We start from the raw sequence: 24956 nt of genomic DNA, 5'->3' as shown, positions 1-24956 counted from the left end.
TTTGATTATATATCTTAAAGGTTTTAATCTTTAAAAAAAACTATATTTTTTTTATTTTTTATTTGTTTATAAAAAGTGTGTATCATAAGATTATCCAAAATAAAGGGTTTTAAGCTTTAAGAAAATGAATTTTTTTATGTTTTATATTTTTTTTTATAAAAGGTGCATATGATAAGCGTATCCAAAATAATGGATTAACAATTAAAAGATAAATTTCTTTAGTTAAATATTATAATTTATTCTGTTTTATTTAATTTAAATTGTACTTTGAAAGTATTTTATATTAGTTAAAATTTTCTTTTTATAATAATACCACAGTTAAACTGATGTGTATTATTAGTAGGTTCAACATTCAAGTTGATTTAATTTTTCTCGAATTATTATTTCATCTTGTATTTAAAGTAGTTGTATGTTTCGAATCAATTTACAAAATGATTTTCTTGTTCAAAAAAAAAAGTTACAAAATGATTTAATAGATTTCTCTCTATAAAAGGGTTCATGCAGACACGTCTATCTATCTATCCTTTTGACATAAATACAAGAAAAACAAGCGAAAACCACAACTTTTGACATAATGATATCATTGTAAAGACTTGAAACTAAGTTTGTTACAAAATTTGATTGAAATTTTTTGTTTAACTAGCTAGGTTTGAAAATTTTAATATATTTCATACCTATTTTATTTTACATTTGGTTTGTTTATTTTGATTATTTTCTAATAAAATGTTATTAACCGTAAAAATTTATAAATGTTATTTGCTATAATATCAGTACAAGTTTTTTTTTTTGTTTGATATATAAACCTTTTTCAATCTAATGTGTTAATGTAAGGATATGCTGAGGTTGATCCAAATTTTGCTGTTAAATATTATGAGAAATTGAAACACGATTGATATGTATTCGACAAACAAGTTTTTTCCCATAATATTAAGTTCGATCAAGATTATGATAATACACTTATCCATAATGGATGATATGAATGGAAGGATTTCCGCAAAGATGTTGTAGGGGTCTGTTAACTTTGTTTGTTTCTTGTTTCCATTTCTATAGAAAACTAGGTTAAAAGTGTGTTTACTTGTGCTTTTGAATTTTTTTTCTTTCATTAAAAACATTTTCAATAAATAGCCCATTTTAAGAAACAAAAATAAATTATTTTGTGTTTTCATTCCCAATAATTAAAAATGAAAATGGTGAAAACACGGTGGCAATCTCATAATTTTCAACAACTTTCATTTTTTTCTTTCTATTTTCATCGACTTTTCAACCCTAGATGTCGAGAGCCTCAGATTCGATTGAATTTTCGTTCAACGACAACTTCTTAGTCTTCTTCATCATCTTCAAGTTTGGTTCAATTTCGTTCTCCTCTTTCAACTATTCACCACCCTTATCATGTTACCAATTATGACTTGATTTCATTATTAGATACGCATAGTTGTAAACGATTAGTGCATCTATTATTGTTTATAGTGACAGGTGAAGAGAGACCAAAACCAATTGTACAAACTAGCATTAGTTGAATGACAATGTATTTTGTTTAGCAAAGAAGTAATGTGGTAAACCTTAAACATATTGGACGGCCTTGTGCAAGTTGTAATCATTTCATATCTTATTTGTCTTGAACTTGCTCAATGACCATACTTTATTTATTTAACTAACTTTTGTTTTCAGTACTCTTATCTCTTAGTCTCTCAAATTGATAACAACATAAGAGGGGAAGGAAAAATGAGAATAGAGGACGACAAGGACCAATCAATTCCAAACACAAACTTTTTTAGAAGAATATATGGTCGAAAAAGGGGCAACTTCAAGGGTCACATTCAAGCAAAAGACGCGAGAAGAAATAAACAATGAGTTGAAATATACACATTTAAAATCGCGAGTTTTCTACACTACTATCTCATGCCAGAGTTACAAGAGATTCAAGAATTAATAAAATGGATGCTCGCGACAAAGTATACAATTTTTTTTTTTTTAGGGTGAGTATAAGCATCCTAGTTTAAATTATTCACTATCACTATAAAAATAATAATATAGGTACTAATAAAGTTTTAATTTATCATTCGCAATAAGGAAGGTCTTACAAATCATTCAATATAACAACGTCAAACAATTAAAACTAATAATTTTGACACATAAACACAAGTGAATTTAAAACGGAAAAATCATAATAAAATCTCTACTAACTACTTTTGTCCACCGTTCCACCATTGTTTGTTTTGATTGATCCCATGATTTTGTTCTATGTAATCATCTATGTTCTAACCTTATGTTACTGCCTCCTTTCACCCTTTCAAACTTGGTTTTCAATGTTATTCAAACTACAATTTAATTAAGAAATTTCTCGTGAAATTTCTTCAACGACTATTGATTCATTGTTATTCAATCTTCAAGTTAACTAAGAATCGTCTCACTTCTTCCCTTGGTTTCATTATATGTTTGAATATAAACGACTAACATGAGACCTGATAAGAACATGAGCAGTTATAACATGATAATCATTCTCTAAACAATCTCTTATATCAAGTACACCTAATAAGAATTAAGAACATGAGAAATGCTTTTGAATGGTTTCATTCTCAGTTATTCAAACATGAGTTAACAATGAAGAACACGAGCAATAAAAACAAGAGTACAAATAAGTGACAAAGAACAAAATGGATCAATCAAAATCGAAAACAATGGAACGTGAACAAAAGCAGTTAATAGAGATTTTTTTAATTTTTAATTCACTTGTGCTCATGTGTCAAAATTACTGATTCTAATTGGTTGAAGTTGTAAAATTGATTTACTATGACGGATCTATTCTTGTTAATCTCTATAAAAATCAACATTAAACACATTTACATACAAAAGACAGTTTAGTAGTTAAGGAACAACAACAACCAAGCCTTATCCAACTAAGTGGGGTCGGCTAAATTTAGTAGTTACAGGCTTTTCAAATAAATCTATTACGGGTCTATTTTTGGTAATCTCTATAAAAAATCAACATTAAACACATTTACATACAAAAGACAATTTAGTAGTTACAGTCTTGTCAAATAAATCTATTACTATAGTATTTTTCTTAATCAATACCCGTAATTTTTGTAAATACTACTGTATTTCTATTTTCTATTAAGACTTGTATTAAAACGGGCTAAAACATTTTTTTCCTCTTCCAAATGTGTGTGTTTATCTAACTTATGAAATAAACATCGTCATGGTGGGTCATCCCATACTCAACCCCGGTCAATCTACTTTCAAAGCAAAGGTAGATTAAACATGGTATAATTTTTTTCTCACCGTAAAAAAAAATAAAAATTAAAACCCTAAAACAAAGAAAAGTCCATCAAATCAAAACCCTTATTGTATCAGAAAACCAAGTTAGATTGGAATTGCTTCAAACTCAACCCAAAATCTCGTCGGAATACGCTGTCGGACTTGAAGAAGTAAGCAACTCTTCTCTTCTTCGCTTCGCTCGCTCGAGGACGCGATTTACATCTACGACGATAATCGATTCCGCGATTGTGTTCATTTCAGGAATTATTTGTAATGGCGAATAATCCTCAACAACTTTCTTCTATTCAGATATTAGCCTAATTCTTTCTCAATTCCTATAATTTCATGCAATAATCGTGTCTTAGTAACTTGCTTTGATTTATTGTGTAATCATTTTAATAATGTTGACACTAAATTTTGATATCGGGAATTACTAGTAGCTTATATTGTCAATTTATGGCTGTTTGGATTGACTTATTTGTGCTTATCGACTAATAGAAGTACTACTTGTGAGACTCTTTGGGAGAACTTATGAAAATAGGTTATGACATGTTCTTAAGTTGTTTTTAGCTTATTTTCATACAGTGGCGGAGCCAGACGGAAAAGTTTGGGGTGGCCGCCATCAAAATAAACTAAAACTAGGTATATAACCCGTACGGGTTTGATTAGAATACATACTTAAAATATTTTTAGAAATGAGAAAATAATAATTATGATAAGCATATTCACATAAAGTTAAATGGTTGATATTGTTATGTCTAAGATAAAAGCATGCACTAAATTTGTTTAATTTGGAGGTTATCAATATAAAACAATGAGTAGTGGAAAAAACTACACAAATTAACTGGAAGTTACATAATAATTTTTTTCAATTTGTAGGTTATAAATTAAAACTATTAGTAGTGGAAGGAGTCACATACAAAAAACAAAAATCCTCAGCATTTAAAACAAAATCAAAAGGTAAAACGACAAAAAAGAGAAGAAAAAAAAAAAGGAACATAAGCCATGTGCCTTTCACGTGTTGTATTTTAGGGATTTAATCACATCATCGTTTTAAGAAAACTGGTTGTAGAGATCTGACCCGCAAACAACAACTCTGAACAGCAAGAACAACAGAAGCGGCGGACTTGAACGATTTCATACTTTTCACGATTTTCGACGACGATCCTTACAACGATTCCGACCATACCACACGTCAAGGGATTCCAGGGTATAAAACTTTCTTTCTTTTTTTTTTTTTTTAAGATAGGGTGGCGGTGGCTCCCCCTTGCCACCCCTGGCTCCGCCACTGTTTTGATAAGCTCTTCAAGATAGGTTATGGAAATAGCTTATGACTTATACATATTTTTTTTGGTGATCGTTTAATTGGTTTCTATAGTATAGGGACTAATTCGGAGAGAGTGATATTTCACGGGACCAAATTGAGGGTTTATTTCTTATATTCTGCACTTGGCATCTATTCTATTTTAAGATGCAGAGTAATTTAGTGACTGACTGTGTGTGTTGTAGGTTTGTATAATTTAGATGCCAATTTGGAGAGAGAGTGACAGTTCAGGGATCAAATTAACAGTTTATTCTTTATATTCCGTATCTAATTAATCTGCTGAATGGCATCATATTATGTGCTGCTAATTCAGTTTATTCCACTTCTCTTGTCAGATTATCAACATTCATTTCTGTTAAATAATAATGCACGATGCAATGTGTAGTTTGAATCATATATATATATCCTCCAATCTTTGTCTTATCTATGAATTGTGGACTGACTGTTTTTTTCCCTATTTCATAACCACTATCAAACATAAAATAAATATTGAAACAGTAACAATATTGTAATACTAAGAAATGTGTTTGTGCAATCACTCACATCTTTTTATCTGCAGTTTCGGCCAGTCATTCATGCGCAGCAAGGGCCACCATTTGTTCCCATGACTTCACAACAATTCGGACATGCAGGGCATGCCGTTCCTTCATCTAATGTCGGGATGCCTGCTATTCAAGGTCAGCAATTGCAGTATTCTCAACAAATGCAACAGTTGGCTCCAAGACAAATTCAGCCCGGTCATCCTGTTACATCATCACAGGGTATACCTATGCCATATATTCAAACAAACAGGCCACTGACATCTGTTCCACAACATGCACAGCAAGCTGTTCCTCACATAAACAATCATATGCATGGCTTGCCTGTTTCTGGAGCACCTCCTCAATCTCTATACACTGTACGGGTTGCCTTACTTTTTGAAGTTTTTCCTCCCGTTGTAGATTACTAGTTTGTCTCTGAATCATGTATTACCTTTAACCCATCCTTTACAATTTTTCAGTTCACACCATCTTATGGTCAGGCATTGCCCCAATACCAGCATCCGCCTCAAATGCATGCACCTCCTGCCGGACAACCTTGGTCGTCCTCAGTACCTCAGAGTGCTGCAGCTGTAACGTCTGTACAGCCGGCTGGAGTTCAATCATCTGGTACTGCATCAAATGATGCTGTAAGTGTTGTTCCCATACTTTTACATTTAAACAGCTCTTGTTTATACAAACTGTAAATATATTCAAGTTTGTTTGCTATGAAGTAATGTGTTTTAAATGCTGGAGTTCCTTCTTTTCATAACTTTTAAATTATAATGCTACTTGATTTGATCATGGAATGAATATATTCCAATAGAACGGCCAAGATGGTGATTCAGATTTGGAAGAAAGGAAGTGGCAGGGAACTTGGTCTGTTTACAGAGGCAAGCAGTGTTAAGCTAGTAAAGAGGTGTTAATCACATTGAAATTTAAGTAGGGGAGGTTATTGTCTAGTTAAAATTAAGTAGGGGGGGGGGGTTAATGTCATGTTAAAAATTAGAGGGGGTGTGAGTGACATTTTAACAAACCTCAAGGGAGGTTTGTGCAATTTTCCCTAGATATTTCCTTATGTAATCTCAATTTCAGTATTATTATAGTAATATCTCTATTGTTCAATTACAAATTTAAATATTTATTTTATAGTTATTTATTGTATGTTTATTGAAAGATATTTCCTTTTTAATCTCAATTTCAGTACTATATGTGATAATAATTGTGAGGAAAAATAACAGAAAGAAACTAGAACGTAAAGGCCCAAGATGTAGCAGAGAAGTTATATTTTAATAAAATCCCAAAATAGCCCTATTTTGAGTTTTGGGTAAAAAAAAAAGAGAATTAAAAAATGAAATGATTTCACACTGCACTAACTAAAACTTGAGGGAGGGCTCCGGAGGGTCAGTGAATGAATCATTACGAGTCAATAGGGAGGAGGAGTTTTGAATGTGAGATCGGAGGGTATTTGAAGGAAAAGGGATAGATTGGTTAGGCATGTTTGGGTCAGAGGAGGACTAAATTTGGTGAAAAGAGAGTTGCAGCTTGTGAGGATAGGGATAGGTGCGTGAGAGCTTGAGTTTCATAGGTTGCGTTGCACAAAGAGAGGGTCGGTCTCTGCTACAGCCTACAGATGTTGCCTGAGTGAGGGAGTGAGCAGATAGGAAAAATTAGGGTTCAGTTAGGTGAGCATCCGTAGTTTTTTTGTGAACCCCCAGCTTCATTGCATGTTTCTGGCTTAAATAAAAATGGATTCCATGTTCTTGCGATTTTTCATGGTAATCTCACCATTATCCTACTTAGATGCGATCGCACCTTGTCCTGGGGTTGAGCACAGTGAGAACAGAGAAATTCTTAGTATAATTGCAATCGAACCATTGTTGTGAGATGACGAAGAACAGAAATTGACAGAGGATTGAGATTGAGAGAATTGATTCAACACAGAGAGGACAATGAAGTTAGATTATCAGGTATGCAGCTGCAGGTTGGCCAACTCAACTAAGTGTTGTGGGTTCTCCCAACTCGTGGATGATTATTATACCAGTATATCGAGTTTCCTTAGTGATCTCACCAGAAACTAGTATACAAGCAATTTTGACAAGCTCTTAGTATCAATTAGAGGTTATGTAAAGTTATTTTTTCAATTATTTGTTTTGCCCAAGGGGTGTGAGGAAAGATTATTTAGTTGTCACACATATATTTTGGTAGAATGTGACTGTAAAAGAATTGGTGACTTTGTTGTTAAGGTAGTCATGTCGTTTGAGGCAAATTCCACAAGAGTAGCTAATTGAATCTCAATAGGTCATTAATTTGTTTTTTGTAATACTTTATATTATATGTGATTCAATGTATTAAGCTTTTATATTTGACCTACTCTTCCTTACAAAACCGGCTTAAAGGTGAGGGTTGCCACTCTTCAGAAACTTTTTTCAGGCCTTATGTGAGAATTGAGTTTTTACCAATATAATGAATTAAATTTATTGAATTGTGATGATATAATTGTGTTTTATATTACCTTCGCTCATATATTTGAGATGAAATAATTATTGTTTTTTGTTCTGACAAATTTTAGGCAACTAATACCACTAGCAACAACTCTGCATCTGATTGGCAAGAGCATACTGCTGGTGATGGGAGAAGGTATTGGTTAATATAATTATATCTTGTTTTCCTAGAAAAAACAAAAATACCTTGTACGGTTTTTCAATTATTGTTGATGATTTAATAATCTACTGCTTTCACAATTTGCATTATTTTGAAGTGTAATGACGTTTTTGTTATTTACTGAATTGAATCAGATATTACTACAACAAGAGTACAAGGCAATCTAGTTGGGAAAAACCTTTGGAGTTGATGTCACCTCTTGAGGTAAAATTTCATGCTGTTGCTGTAATCTGATGTCATTTTTTATCATCTGTTGGACATGCTTTGAAATGTTGCGTTCAATCCAACTGGTATCTAGTATGGATTTTGACCATTTCTACTACGTTTCCAATGATCATGAAAGGTTTATGGTGTGAATATTCTTTTATGTGCATGTACTTCCACTGATTTGTAGATATCATCCCAAGTCAGGAGAAATTTTAACAACTGCTCTATATGGTCACTGTGAAGGCTGGGGTTGCACTTTCTCAAGTCAGGCAACAGTTTGCTATTTATAATTTTTGTTTTTTAACCTAAAATGTGAGATTGGTTCTGCAATGCCATTAATTGATGGTTGACTCCTTCCATTCCCGTTCCTTTAGTAATTTTATAGGGTGATCTAATTGGGTGTGTGTGTGTAAGATATACGGTGTGCTGTTGTGCATCACTATATGTTTATTTTCATTTACCCAATTTTTTTTAATGGCATTTTCCCACCTATTAGTTTCTTTTTTGCTTCACCCCTCTTATGAATGCAGTGTTTAAATATTTATGCACGCGGATTTTTAAATTATTGTTTGTTGTATTATTCTTGTTAGTTTTGGCAATACTATAGTATATCATTAATTAACTCTCTAGGCATAGTATCTTTTCTTTATTAGCTTGCGGTTAATTATTACCTTGATATAATAATCTTTCATGGGTGGTTTGCTTCTTGCATTTTCAAAACACACTAATTCTCCTGGATGTGACAGAGGGCTGATGCATCAACTGTTTGGAAAGAGTTCACTTCTTCAGAGGGAAGAAAGTACGTTATGTCTAATTATTGTATAATATTATTTACAAAATGTATCATATCTTTTTTATGTACCCTTCCCGTGTCATTAATTAAATCAATTGTTTTAAGTTTTGACTGTGACTTGCTGCAGGTATTATTACAACAAGGTTACTCAGCAATCAGTATGGACAATACCAGAAGAACTCAAGGTATATGGTTAATGAACGATGTTTGTAACTGTTTTCCATTATTTGGCCGACAATTTCTTACCTATTTGTAAAATTTCCGTTCAGTTGGCCCGTGAGCAGGCACATAAAACTATTAGCCAGGGAATGGTGTCAGAAACAAGTGATACATCCAATGCTGCTGCCTCCTCTGCTGCAACATCAACTCCACCAGCTAATGCAGCTAGCTCCAACACTTTGAGACCTAATGGTCTTGCTTCAAGCCCATCTTCTGTTACACCAGTTGTTGCCACTGATAATCAACGACCAGTTTCTGGATTATCAGTGGTCTCTGTTTCCCATTCTGTCGTTACTTCAAGCACCATAGGAGTCGAACCAAGCACTGTTGTAACTGTGAGCACTGCACCTACAGCAGTTGCAGGAAGCTTAGGAGTAGTAGCCAACTCACTTGATTCAAAAATTCCATCCATGTATAAAATTATGTTCTGCTAGTTAATTGTTTTCTGATGACTTCATTTCTCTCTTATATCTGGTTGTAGTTTTCAATGCTGACTTGCTAATTTAAAATTTCCCGGTACAGTGTTGAAAATCAAGTAACTCACGATTCTACTTCTGTCAATGGAGCACCTCTTCAAGATATGGAGGTATTTTTTCTTTTGCTTTTATCATTTAGAGTTATTGGAATTGTATCATTCTAAAAGTATGGCCTATTTGGAGATACCTGCTGTGTATATATCCTAACATAAACATTCATGCACGCCTTTGAAACCAATTCAATTGATGAATAAGAAAAAATAAATACTAGAATAAAGTTCTAATTGTAGTATCTTAATCCATTATTGTTCTCTTTTGCAATCTTGGTTCAATCATATAATACTAGCGTAATCCTTTATATCTTGTCCAATCAAGAATCTTTTCTATTCTACTTGCATATTAGTAAAATCTGTTTTAGGATATTATATGCTTATTTGAACCATGCAGCCATGGATAAGGCTTTAATTGGTTGCGTATTATTCAAATTACCTTGCAACTCTTGTAGGAAGCCAAAAAAGGAGTTCCTGTGGTTGGACAAACTAATGTGACTCCTTCAGAGGAGAAAACCAATGATGGTGAAACTTTGGTATATGCAAATAAGCTGGTAAGTATTCTTTATGTCATGGATAATCTCCTCTATTAAAAAACTTGGTAGGTCCATATGTTATTATATTATTCTTCTCCTTCATCTTTATTACCGCTTTATTTTACTCTTTTAGGAAGCAAAAAATGCATTTAAAGCGCTTTTGGAATCTGTGAATGTTCATTCTGATTGGACGTGGGAACAGGTAAGACGAGGCACCTTCAGTTTTTCCATTCATTGTTGTGTTTCAAATGCTAATTGTCATATTTGAATCGTAATTTAGGCAATGAGAGAAATCATCAATGATAAAAGATATAATGCCCTGAAAACACTTGGTGAGCGAAAACAAGCTTTCAACGAGGTGAGAGTCAGGCCTCATATGGGACTATGCATATCCGACCTTACATCATATCCTTCATTTTGCATAAAGTGAACTATTTCAGCCGCATACCGTTTTATCTGGCTTTTGATATTGAATCAATTTTATCATCCATTCAGTATTTGGGTCAAAGGAAGAAGCTAGAGGCTGAAGAAAGGCGTATAAAGCAGAAAAAAGCCCGCGAAGAATTCACAAAGATGTTAGAAGTATGTTGAACAGAATACCACATAAATTTGTGCATTTACTAGTTACTCATTGCAAAATAATTATTGCCTTCACTAGTTACTCATTACAAACATTCTTTTTTCAGGAGTGCAAGGAGCTAACATCATCCACAAGATGGAGGTATAATTTTGCATGTCTGATTAATGTTGTGTTTTCTTGTTTGTGTTAGGCTGAACTGATCCATCTTGAAATTTCTCAACCATTTACTGAATCAGCAAAGCTATAAGTATGCTTGAAAATGATGAACGATTCAATGCTGTTGAAAGAGTAAGAGATCGGGAAGATTTATTTGAAAGCTACATGGTGGAACTTGAGAGAAAGGTGATACTATGTTACTATGTTTTTACACATGAACCTTTTTGAGCATGGCATATCATTTAGGTCTATTGTTGGTACCCAAGGAAGCTCCATAAACCTTTTTCTTGAGTAATATGTTAATATTCTTACAATACTTATCAATTTGGGGAAGAATCTTATTTTTATTTTGTTGGTGGGGGCAGGTGGGGAGCCTGTTAGCTCTTATAGTCTCATTGTAGCATTTACATTTTGGTTTGTAAAATACTTGAATATAATGAAGGGAGGAGTTGAAGTATCGCATTGGCTTGACTGAAATATTTATTAAAATGTTTGTCCAAACAGTATTTAGCTTGACTATCTTATTTTGAAAAACCATTTTTTTTTTGCTGTAAGTAAATGTGTTTCAAGGAATTATATAAAAAAAAGTGTTTCAAGGGAGTTGTGATTTTTGTAATTTGTTCACATATTTATCAATGAAGGAAGGGAGCCTTCCATTTGATTTCTATTTTCCAAGATCCACGACTTCGTGTGCAATCTTGTGGCTAATTTAATTTTCCGTCACATTGCAGGATAATACTAATGATCAATAATTTTTCATATTTTTCTCACATTAATTTTCATAATTCTCCTCTTCTGCAACATCTTTGATAAGCCACTTTGATTAGCTTGATAGGTCTGGGGGATCTTTACCAGCAAGAATGATGGGAACCATAATTTTGTTGTGGATCATTTTGAGTTTTCTTCCAGTTTTTGTTTTTCTATTGAGGGTCAAATAGGATTAACGGGTATTCAAATTTCGGTTGGGAGTTGGTGAGTGATGAATATAGTATAGCTATATGTAGGACCAACTTGTCTTTATACTGGTCTTATGCTGACTTGCTGGGTCAGTTTTACTGCCACTAAGTTAGTTACAAAGTTAGTTGTCCGCCCAGCTTTACTAACTATAAATATAAATATAATGAACTGATGCAGTCAGTTATTCCATTTATGTAATAACAGAACCAGTTTATTCAGAATAAGCTCAATTTTTTCTCTAATCTTTGTTCTTTTTTCCCTAATTTATATTACGTCTTCAAAAGCTGCCGAAGTCTATTAGCGAACCTTTACTTTTAGGTTAGATTTTAGTGGGTATAGATGGACGGAATATTAGCTATTTCAGTGTGGCCATATAGGTACATTTCATCAAATGTTGATACGAGGCTTGATTGTTCCCATGGATGGAGATTATAATTCTCAGCTAGCAATGGGCAACCTACTAAATTTGTGTCGAGTACTTGAAGTACATTGTTCACAATTGAAAAGTTGAATTTATAATGTAAACTTTATCGAAACATAAAGTTCTTTAATAACATTGCAATTTTGCAAGCAAATAATAATGTACATTATTTAGGCTAAAATTCAATGTCTAGGTGTTTCTACTGTCTTCCCCATCGAGCAGCAAGTCAACAACAATGAGCTCAACTTGCTCAACTATAGTTGAAGTTATAATATATATATATATATATATATATATATATATATATATATATATATATATATATGTCTCATTTGTATAGCTAGATTAATCTGATGGCCCAATCATAAGCCATAAATGTAAACCAAAATCCAAGTTCATGGCCAAAATAAAATAAGCAGTAAATCATAATGGCAAAAGGAGTAGCTTCTCTGATGTTACACGGCATAATTCACGTCCTTATTGTTTTGTAGTCCAGGTCGCACCTAGGGTAGCTTGATTGCCATTATTCTTTCAATTTTTGAATGTTGGGAAGTTGTCTAAAGTACTATAGATAGCTCAAGATCTAAATTCTACCCCCATTCAATTTATGCATTTGGGTCGGGGTGTGAATGTGCAGGGAGAAGAATCATACTACTTTTTTGAGCTTCAACTTACTGTCCAAAACTATTTACTGGTTTTTGTGGACGGCTGATGAGTTCGACACTGATTTTGTGATATCAGTGTGTTAGCTAGTTAGTTTTTAATTCTGGATCATCCATCTATTCCTCGAAGTTTCTATGGTGGCTGCTTATAATGTTAATGGCTGACCACTTACTATTTGATCTGGGTTACTGTTTGAGTTTATTCCAAAAGAGTGAACATCAGGGCAGCCTGGCACCACATATTGGGGTGGAAAATCCCTGTTTAGATTAAAACCTAATAATGAGCATTGGCTGATTTTAATTCAAGTTTCTCATTAAAGTTAAATAGCTAAATTTTGCAATTGGTAATGCGTCAACATGTCCATTCTTACTATTATCCTTTGTGTAAACTTTAGGAAAAGGAAAATGCTGCTGAGGAACACCGGCGGAATTTAGCAGAATATAGGAAATTTCTGGAGTCCTGTGATTTTGTGAAGGTACATTTAATTTTTTTTTTCTTTCTGAAGAGGTGCGCTTCTGTTGTAGTTGTTGCTCTGTTCTTGAACCTTTTCTTATTATTTCCATTTCATTTTAGGTGAATAGTCATTGGCGAAAAATTCAGGATCGGCTAGAGGATGATGATAGATACTCACTACTTGAAAAAATTGACCGCTTGCTTGTTTTCCAGGTAAATAAGTTCTTTTAGTTGTTCCAGTGTTATTAATAGCGGATTGCAGAAAATAGCGGATCATCAACAAAATGAACATGAGAAATAGTGGAAGCTGCACAGCGGTTGAAATAAATAATTATATATAAAATAAAGCATGTTGCACACAAATAAAAACTACATAACCAGAAATTTAAAAAGTGACTGACATAAAACTCAATCTCAATAGTTCAAACAACTAATAAAGCATGATGCATTGTTGGAGAAAGCCAGAAACATTAATTAAAAGTGGTTTAGAACTCTATAAAATATGAAGTGAAGTATGAAGTGATGAGAGAAGATGGAGAGGCAGAGGTAGTTTAGTGACGAGAGGTTACCTTATCTGGGTTGTGGATTTTAGGGGTTATATAAGACCCAATCTCATCACCGACTTGATGTTTTTAAAAATTTAATGTTATCATTATGGAAAAAGCATAAAAAACAATAACTTCCAATATGTAAGCAATAACCACTATCACAAATATGCAAAAAGTCACCACTATTGCAGTGGTAGCGGACTTGCAATAGTGTATCAGCTTTCTTTGCGGTTGCTCCAAATCCCGATGTGTAATAGCGGTATAGCAGCGCTATAGCGGTTATCTATGATGCACAGACGCGGCTGAGATCCGCCGTGTCCGACGCGGTTCCGACACGGACGCGCTTACGGCACACGTACGATTCGCGTCAGACGCGGATATTGCCGTATCCAACAAAAACAAAAAAAACATTTGGTTGGACACGGATCCGACATTGCTCTGGTGTAAACCGACGCGGCCAATCACAGAAAAAAAGAAGAAAAAGAATGAGAATTAGAGAATCAGTAGAGAAAGGTAGTGTTTTCGCTGCTCCATTTTCCACCACCGCACTTTTTCCGGCGCCGCCGTCTGCTTCCTTCCCTTCTTCTTGGTTCTAATTTCATGGCTTTTATTGTACTCGCCATCGCCTTTTCTGTTCCTCTGCCTTGCTGCTTTGTGTTTTGTCCAAAAACATGACCACCACCACACGTTTTGTGACTTTGTCCTTTCTGAATTAATATAATATAATACTATGAACTTTTAACATCACACGTTTTGTCCTTGTCCTTGATGAAGTATAATAATAATATGAACTTTTATCATAGGACCACCACACCACACGTTTATAGTAGTAACATTTTTATAATATATGTCCAACTTTATGTATTTTTTAGTGGTTGATTTTCTCAATGTGGAGTGAGTTGAACATGATTTCATCATTTTGTTACACAAAGTGTTGAGTTTAAATAAACATAAATTTTGCTTTTCATTTTAGAGTTAAATTGTGATCATAAATTTTTTATTTTATTAGCATGTAAAATATATATTGCCGTGTCCGTGTCCGAGTCCGTGCTTCATAGGCGGTTATTTAATACCGAGTTGTTTGTTATTGGAAAATATTCAAATCCAACATTGGCTAGAGATATTGCCTATTTAGAGCTTATAAAAGGCAATTCTCAACTTACAAGTCAATTTTGTGGGTTGAGTTTCACCTAAAACTCAATAGTCATGTATGAGGGTTCTATGTACTGATACTAACTTTGGCAGGACTATATTCGTGACTTGGAGAAGGAGGAAGAGGAACAAAAAAGGATACAGAAGGTAGAACATAAATGTATGATTATCCGATGTTTTTCAACTCAAATTTTGCTTGTGTATTCATTTTAATGGGTATGATATAGGAACGAGTCCGTCGGGGTGAAAGGAAAAACCGTGATGCATTTCGCAAGTTGCTAGAAGAACATATTGCTGATGGAGTTCTTACTGCTAAAACACAGTGGCGAGATTATTGCTTGAAGGTAGTAAGAGATTTAGTTGGTCACAGTGATATTTAGTTGGTCACAATGAAAGCTGGCAAAATATGGAAGGAGTCGTTTTTTATGCTCTCTATTTTGTAGGTGAAAGAGTTGCCTCAATATCAAGCTGTTGCATCAAATACATCCGGTTCTACTCCAAAAGATTTATTTGAGGATGTCTTTGAAAATCTTGAAAAGCAGGTAATCAAAATTCTGCTGCAAGTCATTCCCTTAATATTGTGAATGAGTTTGTTATACATGTCTATCACAGCTGAAATCTAGAATGATATCATTATGCTCTATGTAAGTAAGTTGTTGGTTTACTGCTTTTCGGAACAACCTTTCATCAACCAACACACTCTCTCTTTGGAGTGACATCCTGTTCTGGCTTTGTCCTATTTTCTTCTGAATCATGATGAGATGCTTAATAGAAAAACAGCAAGAAAGCAATTCCACATATTTGCATTTAATTTATCACTGTTAGTTGACTTGGTTTCAACTTATTTAGAATTACAAGAAAACAAGTCTGCTGTTGTATCTTGCATTCATATCTTGATTGAATATTTCTTGTGTGATCTGGTCTGATTTAGTGATGTGCTAGATATTTAGTATCAGATTCTCCTCTAGTGATATAATTAAGTTATAATGGCTTTTGATTTCTATTTTTAACATGACTTGTTGATAGTATCATGAAGACAAGACACTCATAAAAGATATACTTAAGTCGGGCAAGGTAGGCCTCAGAAAGATCTTCCTTGTGTTTTATCTGTAGCTTATGTTTAAAGACAAACTCCGCTAACCCCAGCCTCCCTTTCCATTCGAGTAGATCACCGTAGCGACTACATCAGTATTTGAGGACTTCAAGTCTGCTGTATCAGAAGAAGCTACTTGCAAAACAATATCGGAGATCAATTTGAAGGTAATGAATTTCGGTTGTTATCTGTCCATTTCAATTCCTTTTTTGGCTCCTGAAACATAAACTTCTTTATTTTTTTAGTGTAGATGTACTTGTGACCGAAGAGCTCAATATCAATTTCACTCTTGTTTTCTTGACATTTATTAGAAGGCAAAACAATGCAGGGCAATTATTACTAGTTTTGACATCTCTAATTAGCTTTCACAGTAACAAAAAATTGAACTCTGCCATTTATTTAGTTCAGATAATATATGCCAAGAAAGAAGAAGAGAAGAATAAGTGCATTATTATAATTGTTAAGGCATATTTTACATGATGGTGATGTAAAGTTAAATCTATTATAGAACATTTAATCAATAGTTAGTTATGATTGTTGTGTTTGAAACTTCAATGCGATACTCCCTCTGTCCCATAATATGTGAGCCTTTTGTTCATTTCACACATATTAAGAAAAATGTACAAGTGAAAGAGAGAGAAAAATGCTTTTGAGTGTCCTTGTCAAGTGTTAAATTGGGAATGATAAGAGTAGTATTAGTTATAGTGTATAATTGGAAAAAAGTAATTAATATTGCATTGAAAAGTGAAATGAGTCAGTTATTTTGGGACAATATTTTATTGCAAATGGCTCAGTTATTTTGTGACGGAGGGAGTAGTTATTTTCTCATTCTATCAATCGTTGTATTTGTCTCCTTATAATGTCATGGATTGACTTCAAAAACATGGAATCTCTTGTGCATGTTGGAAGAAACATCTCTTTGAAGAGGTTGTCAGCCAGTTGGCCTATTTAATATTGTTTATTTCTTTGCAAAATGGATTATCAGAATTTGATACTTTGTTTTTCCTTTTAAAGCTTTTATTTGAAGAGTTATTAGAGAGAGCTAAGGAGAAGGAGGAGAAAGAAGCTAAGAAACGCCAACGCCTTGCTGATGACTTTACTAACTTATTATATACACTCAAGGTAGATGAAGACTCTACCATGATCTGATTCATATTTCACAGTTTTTGGCTAAATGGTTCGCTATTAAGCATAATAAAATATATTTCTGTAGGATATTATTACTTCTTCAACATGGGAGGAATGCAAGGCACTTTTTGAGGACACACAAGAATACATGTATATTTGTTATTTTGTTTTTATTCTATGAAGCAGTTGTATCTCGTAATGTCTCCATGATCTAAAATTTGTTGATTGATGTTTTCTGCTCTGCACTTCCTTATATAGTTCAATTGGAGATGAAAGCTATAGTAAAGAAATTTTTGAGGAATACATTACATACTTGAAGGAAAAAGCTAAAGAGAAGGAACGTAAGCGTGAAGAAGAAAAGGTGCATACTTTGTTTGTTTCACCTTTTGGTTTTGTTCACAACCTGGTTTAATCTGCTGCAATTTTTTAGTTTTATTGCCAATTGCAATGGATTAGTGAAATGGATTAGTTAGTTTTTACATGCAAATCTGTATATTTTTTTAGTTGTTTTTAGTTTTTGTTGTTGATATTATGTTTCCTTTCAGGATCATACTTCTTACTATGTATCTATTCCAAAACAAACTCAGTGGGGTGAATGAGTTGGCATGCATTGTAACTTGTTGTCTAGTGTAGCTTAGAGATTAGGTTCCTGTACAGGTTGTGTAGCGTGCATGACCAGGAATATTTCCCTGCATTTGGTTTACCTTATCTGGGGTCAATATCTGATTTTATAAATAATTTTTGCAGGCCAAAAAGGAGAAAGAAAGAGAAGAGAAAGAAAAACGTAAAGAGAAGGAGAAAAAAGAGAAGGAAAGAGAACGTGAGAAAGAAAAATCAAAAGAACGACATAAGAAAGATGAATCAGATAGTGATAATCAAGACATGACTGACAGCCATGGTTATAGAGAGGAGAAGAAAAAAGAAAAGGATAAAGAGAGAAAACATCGAAGAAGGCATCAGAGCAGTATGGAGGATGTGGATTCTGAAAAAGATGAGAAGGAAGAGTCTAGAAAATCGCGAAGACATGGAAGTGACCGCAAGAAGTCTAGGAAGGTATGGAATGGAAGTTTCTGCATCTTTTTTTAGTAAAAATATTGTTTAGAAGTTTTACAATTTAGAATAGGTATCTGACATAACTAATTTCTTGCAGCATGCAAACTCTCCTGAGTCAGACAATGAAGGTAGGCATAAAAGACACAAGAGGGACCACGGGGACGGTTCCAGGAGAACTGGATGGAATGAGGAGCTTGAAGATGGGGAGCTTGGCGATGATGCAGAGGTTTAGTACTTTGTCCCTAACCTTTTTGCAATGATTAGATAAAGAACTTCACCTGCATCTTTTGGAGAATATTGACTTTCACTGTCCAACAATCCTTCTACTTTTCATGTACACGCCTGTGAATTTAGGATTGTGTAAAAATGAAATTTTTTGATTCTCGTTATAGATTTATCAATTCTATGTACACTCTTTATACCAAGAGTAATGCAGGCCACAAATCTTCAAATTTCATTGACATCATAATCTTAAATTTATGCACTCAATATTTGCATATAATGTTCTGGCAAATACGGATTTTGTGAGACTAATGCCATTTGACTGAAAGAACTAAAATTTATTTACAACGTCATTCACTCATTTGTCCTCGAAAGAGTAGCTCAATAGATGAGTTGGGATACCAAAAAAGTATCATGTAAGATTCGATCTACGCTACTGACAAACTTTTCTCTTGCGATATTGCTAATGCTTTGCCTAAAAAAAATCAGTGCCCCGAATTTAGAAACGAAAAATGTGTTTGCTCATCACATCTTCGTTGTTGCAAGCAATTAACTTGTATAATCGTGCATGATGAATTTAAAGATTAAAATGTGTTGAATATAACTATTAGATTTGTTATTTGATGGCTCCTATGATGATTGGTTGTTGGCATGGATAAAAGACATTTACATAAGCGATACGTATGACTGAAAGCTAATGTCAACTCTGCTTTTAGATGCATAAATATTTACATATGTAATCCAGCAAGACAAACATCTAAAGAGCATAATGGTAAGATTTCAAATTTAGAAATTAAGGCGGTGCCAAAGTTCCAATAATCATTTCTGATACAATTTCATGGTTCATAATATCCAAAATTGAATCGGTGATCTCATAACTAATGTCTTTGACTTGAGCTTCGAATTTGCTCCATTCCATAATTGAATCCAAGTAATCAATAGTCAATAACGACATTAAACCATCTTCACTATGTTGTCCCCTTTCTCTTGTCCCCTGACAAGTGAGCTTCTCAAGCTCTATAGGCCCCATGGATTGTCTGCAAACTTGCTTTCTGTCCTCTTTTGTTGGAAAGGTTATGGTAATATCTCTAACACAATCAAATAGCAGCTTCTTTATCTTGTGTGATACCCTTTTGGATTTTAATACCTGGGAAACATGAGGCTGGGGAAGATACTCATGCAACTCATTTGTACAGTCCTCTTTCTTTATTGACACACCAAGTAAATTTAATATGGTATCTGATAATATCGAGTCATCTGTGATTTTCTTAGGCATATTTATTCTCTGTTGCTTTCCCTCATTCACTGTTTCATTAGCACAAAAACACTATTGCGTCCTTATTCAATCATAAAATAATAGTTAACTTGAACAATAGCTACTTCTAAAGACTCACATATGATTAGTTGTAATTTGTTGATAACATAAATTTTTGTGTGTAATACTTATTCATGTATGAACATTAAAGTCGATATGCATACTCCTATTCTGAGGCAGACCATGGCCACCCTATTTTTATCTCTTTTTCCTATATACCTATAGTGCTATTGATATTTCCTCCCTTCACTTTTTTTATAAGAATCGATTGAAGTGAATAAAACACAATAAAAAAAAGTTGTAAAACTACAACCATGACTAAAAACACTTCTTCACCATAAGCATATATTAAATTAATGATTACTAGTGAAAAGATGAGTATTAAGGTGCTTGTCCATGCGCTACAGATATCAATTTTGGCATATACGATGATCAAATATTTTTGTCAAATAAAATTAAAATAAACTCTTAATTTAAGTGTTTAAATAAAAGGTAAAATCGAAAGAAAAACCGAACTAAAACCTACGCATCCTCTTCATATATGTTGTATATAGAAGATATAGATATATTAGTATCAGGGAATTATCATAAAGTTAAGTAGCTATGTATATTCCTTCAAAAAAAAAGTACCTATGTATATATTTTTTTGACAGGTTCGTAATGTTATTCAGTATTTTTTTTTTGTTGCAATGTTATTCTAAGTTGATAAACAATTTTAAGTTTCATTTGTTTAAGTAATATGACTATATAAAATTTTAAAATGATATTACATTATAATATAAAGCGGCCCTTGTGAGTATTATTTCGGAATTTGTGACTGAAAAATCAAAAATATTTTTTTTTTATCCTTTGTCGTTTTAGATTTAGTTTCAGATATTTGTATATGTTGGAATCAGTCTATATAATATGTGATCATTAGATTTTAGTCTTTAAAATAAGGAGTATTCAAAAAATAATACCAAAATACCGCCACTAAAATTGAAACAACTACAACTAAAAACAAAGTTTTCTATGTTCTAAGAACAAAAGCCAACAATTCTTGTGTGTTTGGATAAGACTTTTTTTAAAGATAATTTAATTTTAGTGGGTAATTTAAATTATGGTTAAAATATGGTTTTGGTCCCTGCAAATATGCTTCGTTTTGGTTTTGGTTCCTGTAAATTTTTTTTGTTGTTTTTGGTCCCTGCAAAATATTTTGTTTTTGAAAATAGTCCCTCCAGGGACTATTTTCAAAAGTAAAATATTTTGCAGGGACCTTTCTAAAAATCAAAAGATTTTGCAGGGACTATTTTTTTAATAAATGAGTTCAGTCATCATGTGCCACGTGTGCAAATCATCACAAAAGTGGGGCCAAGGACCAAAACCAAAACGAGACATATTTGCAGGGACCAAAAACAACAAATTTTTTTTACAGGGACTAAAGCCAAAACGAGGCATATTTGCAGGAACCAAAACCATATTTTAGCCTTAAATTATTCTATGTAAATTCTATTGTTTGATTGATAAATTTCGAGGTAATTTTAGATGAAGAGGTTTTATGATGTATTTCATAAAACTTATTCACTTCACAAAATAAAAAAAATGAAGTATTTCATCAAAGTCAAATTTAAGGAATTTCAATACTACCTAAAAAAATTAGAATTTGAAATTCTTTTCTACTCTCTACAATTTGAGTCTCAAATTGATCATTATAATTCTTTCAAATTTTGCTAATTAGTCCCTTTTTTTGCAAATTGGTCCATACAACCTTTTCAATTTTGTTAAATTATTCCCTAAATTGTAAAATTCTGCAAATTGATCCCTACTTTTCATATTTTGAGTTGGTTTTCCAATATTTTAAATTTCATATAAATAGTTCAACAAAGTTTAAAAATGAAGAACTTACCATTAGGAGCTCTACTTAGAGGTATCTTTGCAAGTGATTGAGGCCTACCTTCCATGCATCTTTGCTTCTGCCACCTATGGCTAGCAAGAGCAACACAACTAATTAATATATCTTTCTAACAATGGTACATTTGAAGTTAATCAACTAAATGTGTAAAATTTTAGGTCTTACCTCATAGTACATTCCTTGCAAGTTTGGTGAATATGAGAAGAAAATAAGTGATGATCTCTATTTGATGATATGGATGTTCCTTCTTCATCAGCATTTGAGCAAGAATTGGGCATAGTAGAGCTACTAGCTGATGAAAACTCAACATTGCAACCTGCATGTTTTTTTCTTTGTTCATTTTCCCTAGTACTTGGTAGAGTATTACTTTGGCTTTGGAAAGCTAGCTTGTTAACTATAGATATTAGAGCTTTGGAAAATGGTAATAAAACCTTTCTCTTTCTCTTTTTGTTTAAGCTCAAACTTTTTGAGTACCCTCTTTCTAGAAGATATAGCTCTAGCATGAAAGGTTCTTGTTTCTCATTTAGAAATTCTCCTAGTCTTTTTTGGGGTTTGGCTAAGTGTGTAGCCATTTGAATTGATGAAACTATGTTGAAGGGTTAGGAGTTCCAAATAGAAGATGTAGTAGTTAAAATAGATGATAGATATAGGACAACATATCTGAAAGCAGCCATAAAGGATGCTTTGGAAATTTATGACCTCATTTTTGATAGGATACAAACTCTAAAAATTGAAAAAACACCCATCTTATAGTTTAAATATTAACTACTCAATGCAACCTTTTTCTTTTATTTTACTATTATGGTGGTTTACCAAATAAGTATGGTAGATGGTAAGGCTTGATTAGATGTTACTGTCGTTACATCGTTATTAAATTCATTTTGATATTTGTATGATGCAAGGCTATATTTTAAATTAAGTTGTTGGCTTCCTAGTTCCCAAATTATCTTCTTATTTTTTTTTTACCGTAGTTCCTACCTTATGTAAAACATAGGTCTTATAGTTTTCATGTCTTGAGCAGTATAATATATAGGAACTGCTAATGGATATTTTGAACGAAGAGGTTTTTTACTACCTAATACCTATATATCGGAAGACTAATTGTATATTACTTATCAATGTAGAGATAATATAAGAAGAAGAAAACTCAAGTGCATTTTCTTAGATGTTTTTCGTGTGGTTCTTTTTATACAATACTTATAATATTTTGTTTATTAAAATACTCATAATATAAGAAGAAGAAAACGATCTATAATTTTCTTAAAATTTGTTACAAGCACAAAAAATGAATTTTATGTAAAGAACCATACAAAAGTACATAAGGATGCATCTAAGTGTGTGTGTATAAAAGAAATCCAGAAGTAAATATCTCTACACTCTACTTAAATTTGCAGGATCGGATTAACTTGATTAGTCTTTTAGTCTCTTTTTTAGATTTATAAGAGGTCCTGAGTTTGAATTCAACCATGTGAAAGGAACAACGTCAAATCTTTTGAAGTAAAGTTTCGCCGCACATTACACGCAAAGAATATCTGATTCATAAAAAAAATTTAAAATGACATACGAAATTACGAAATATTAATCAAGTTTGATCGTCTTTCTGGATCTACTATTAAATATATTATTGAAACTACTCAATTTCAAATTCATTTTTGATATACCAATTTAATATCATTATTGTCCCTAAAAATATTAACTGAATAGCAAATCTTACAAGCATTTTACATAGGGGACTATAATGATATAAACCTATAATTTCAAACACCAAATTAATTATATTTATTTGAAAGATGGTTTAATTTCTTCATGTGCGAGTTGTGAGTTAGTTTAGATTTGGTTGTCAGCCAATTGTACAATTGTACAGTCGGGTTGTTGAATTTTATTTTAACTCTCATGTTCAATAAATAATATGGGACCAACCCAAATAATCTATGTACCTTTCCTATCTGCTTTCACAATTTTGATTGGTTGATCTAAGATTTTACTTCAATGAAAAATTCATGCCATGAAAATTAAACAAAACTATCTAGTTGCTACACATGTATCTTGTCTTAGTCTTCCACTAAATATACAAAAAATGAGATTTTTATTGATTAGTGATAAACAAAAAAACAGCTTTCAAAGTTGAAAGTTAATTCTATTTTTGTTTCTCAACATCCCATGTGACCTTTCAATTTTTCAAAATATGTAAAATGACATTTTTAAACTTGTACCAACAAACAAATGTCATTTTTAATCAAACAGTTATGACTTATGGTCGGGAATAATAATGTAATAAATGAAAAAGCACTCTATAATATAAACTATTATATGATGAAATTTACCTTTTTCACAAGAACAAAAAAATATGATTTTTATTGGGTCATATATAAAAGATAGTAGAGTTTTAAATTTTTCCGGATGGACGTAAAATTCATGTAACAATGCAAAACCAATTTATAAAAACCATCAGTGTAAACAAATTTTATGCAGTTGATCAATCACAAGTCACAACAATTAAATTATCAAAAATATATTATAATCATACTTCTAAAATTACATATATATTGGTTGTGATGTGTTGACAGTACAATTTTTATTTTTTATTTTATAACGAGGGTACATGAAAATTAAACTCTACTAACATTAATACTTTTTTGAAAAAAAAAAAAATGTTAGAATTTTAATATGTTCCTATCATTGCTTTAATTTCAATTGCGTATTAATATGGGTTTGGTTATTTATTACGAAAAAGTTCAAAAATCACACGTGGACTTTGTTTGATAAAAAGGGGTACCAGGAACAAATGGTACTCCCTCCGTTCCTTTATAATTGTCACTTTTGCATAAAATTTTTGTTTCTAAATAACTGTCGTTTTCAAAGTTCAAAGTATTATTAAATGTGGTTTTACCTATATTACCCCTATATATTTATTGCAGAGAGAGAAATATATGAAATGAAGTATTAAATGATTAAGGTTATTATAGGAAAAAAATAAATTGTTGTATCAAAAGTAGTAAAAGTATTTGTTGTCTTGGTTTGTGTAAAAAGTCAAAATGTGACAATTAAAAAGGAACAGAGGGAGTATCAACTTTGAAGATAGATACAGCCACTAATTTTGTATTATTTGCCTACATACATTAACCTAATCATAGACCTTTCCCTCTACCATAACCTATGATTATTGTCACTTTGCTTTATATGGGTCATCGACACTAGACAATACTTCAACATGTGTGATGCGTGCACAATATGAAAGCTAGCATATTTTGCTGTAGGGTTTGCTTATTCGACATTATT

At 32.5% G+C, this 24956-nt stretch overlaps 2 protein-coding genes across 4 annotated transcripts; one reads left to right on the top strand and one right to left on the bottom strand.

The window, feature by feature from the left end:
- The first annotated feature begins 4322 nt into the window (after window positions 1-4322).
- PRP40A (pre-mRNA-processing protein 40A) lies at window positions 4323-18751 on the top strand. Of its 2 annotated transcripts, XM_085758413.1 has the most exons (28): window positions 4323-4468; window positions 5142-5480; window positions 5583-5750; window positions 7673-7740; window positions 7899-7968; window positions 8159-8235; window positions 8718-8770; window positions 8892-8949; window positions 9034-9395; window positions 9506-9569; window positions 9965-10063; window positions 10179-10247; window positions 10326-10403; window positions 10541-10627; window positions 10732-10766; window positions 10862-10967; window positions 13217-13297; window positions 13396-13488; window positions 15069-15122; window positions 15203-15319; window positions 15419-15517; window positions 16002-16049; window positions 16143-16235; window positions 17083-17190; window positions 17282-17346; window positions 17455-17557; window positions 17944-18249; window positions 18347-18751. In XM_085758413.1, exons 6-28 carry the CDS (start codon window positions 8200-8202, stop codon window positions 18479-18481), a joined length of 2349 nt encoding a protein of 782 aa, XP_085614539.1. In that variant the 5' UTR covers window positions 4323-4468; window positions 5142-5480; window positions 5583-5750; window positions 7673-7740; window positions 7899-7968; window positions 8159-8199; the 3' UTR covers window positions 18482-18751. The 2 variants fall into 2 exon arrangements, with proteins under 2 accessions (XP_085614539.1, XP_085614530.1); XM_085758404.1 differs by lacking the exon at window positions 8159-8235.
- A 425-nt stretch (window positions 18752-19176) lies between these two features.
- On the bottom strand, window positions 19177-22467 carry LOC146952158 (uncharacterized). 2 transcript variants are annotated; one of them, XM_085758431.1, is made up of 3 exons: window positions 21843-22467; window positions 21672-21745; window positions 19177-19776 (listed from the first exon to the last, which is right to left on the bottom strand). In XM_085758431.1, exons 1-3 carry the CDS (start codon window positions 22247-22249, stop codon window positions 19265-19267), a joined length of 993 nt encoding a protein of 330 aa, XP_085614557.1. In that variant the 5' UTR covers window positions 22250-22467; the 3' UTR covers window positions 19177-19264. The 2 variants fall into 2 exon arrangements, with proteins under 2 accessions (XP_085614557.1, XP_085614550.1); XM_085758424.1 differs by having other exon boundaries at window positions 21672-21751; window positions 21843-22402.
- Between the last annotated feature and the right edge of the window lie 2489 nt (window positions 22468-24956).

The sequence above is a fragment of the Medicago sativa genome, chromosome 1 (assembly GCF_051527215.1).
Source record: "Medicago sativa cultivar Bolivia chromosome 1, Bolivia_mono, whole genome shotgun sequence".
NCBI lineage: Eukaryota > Viridiplantae > Streptophyta > Magnoliopsida > Fabales > Fabaceae > Medicago > Medicago sativa.
Note: the sequence above shows the minus strand (reverse complement) of the source record. Positions and strands in the feature narration are given on the sequence as shown.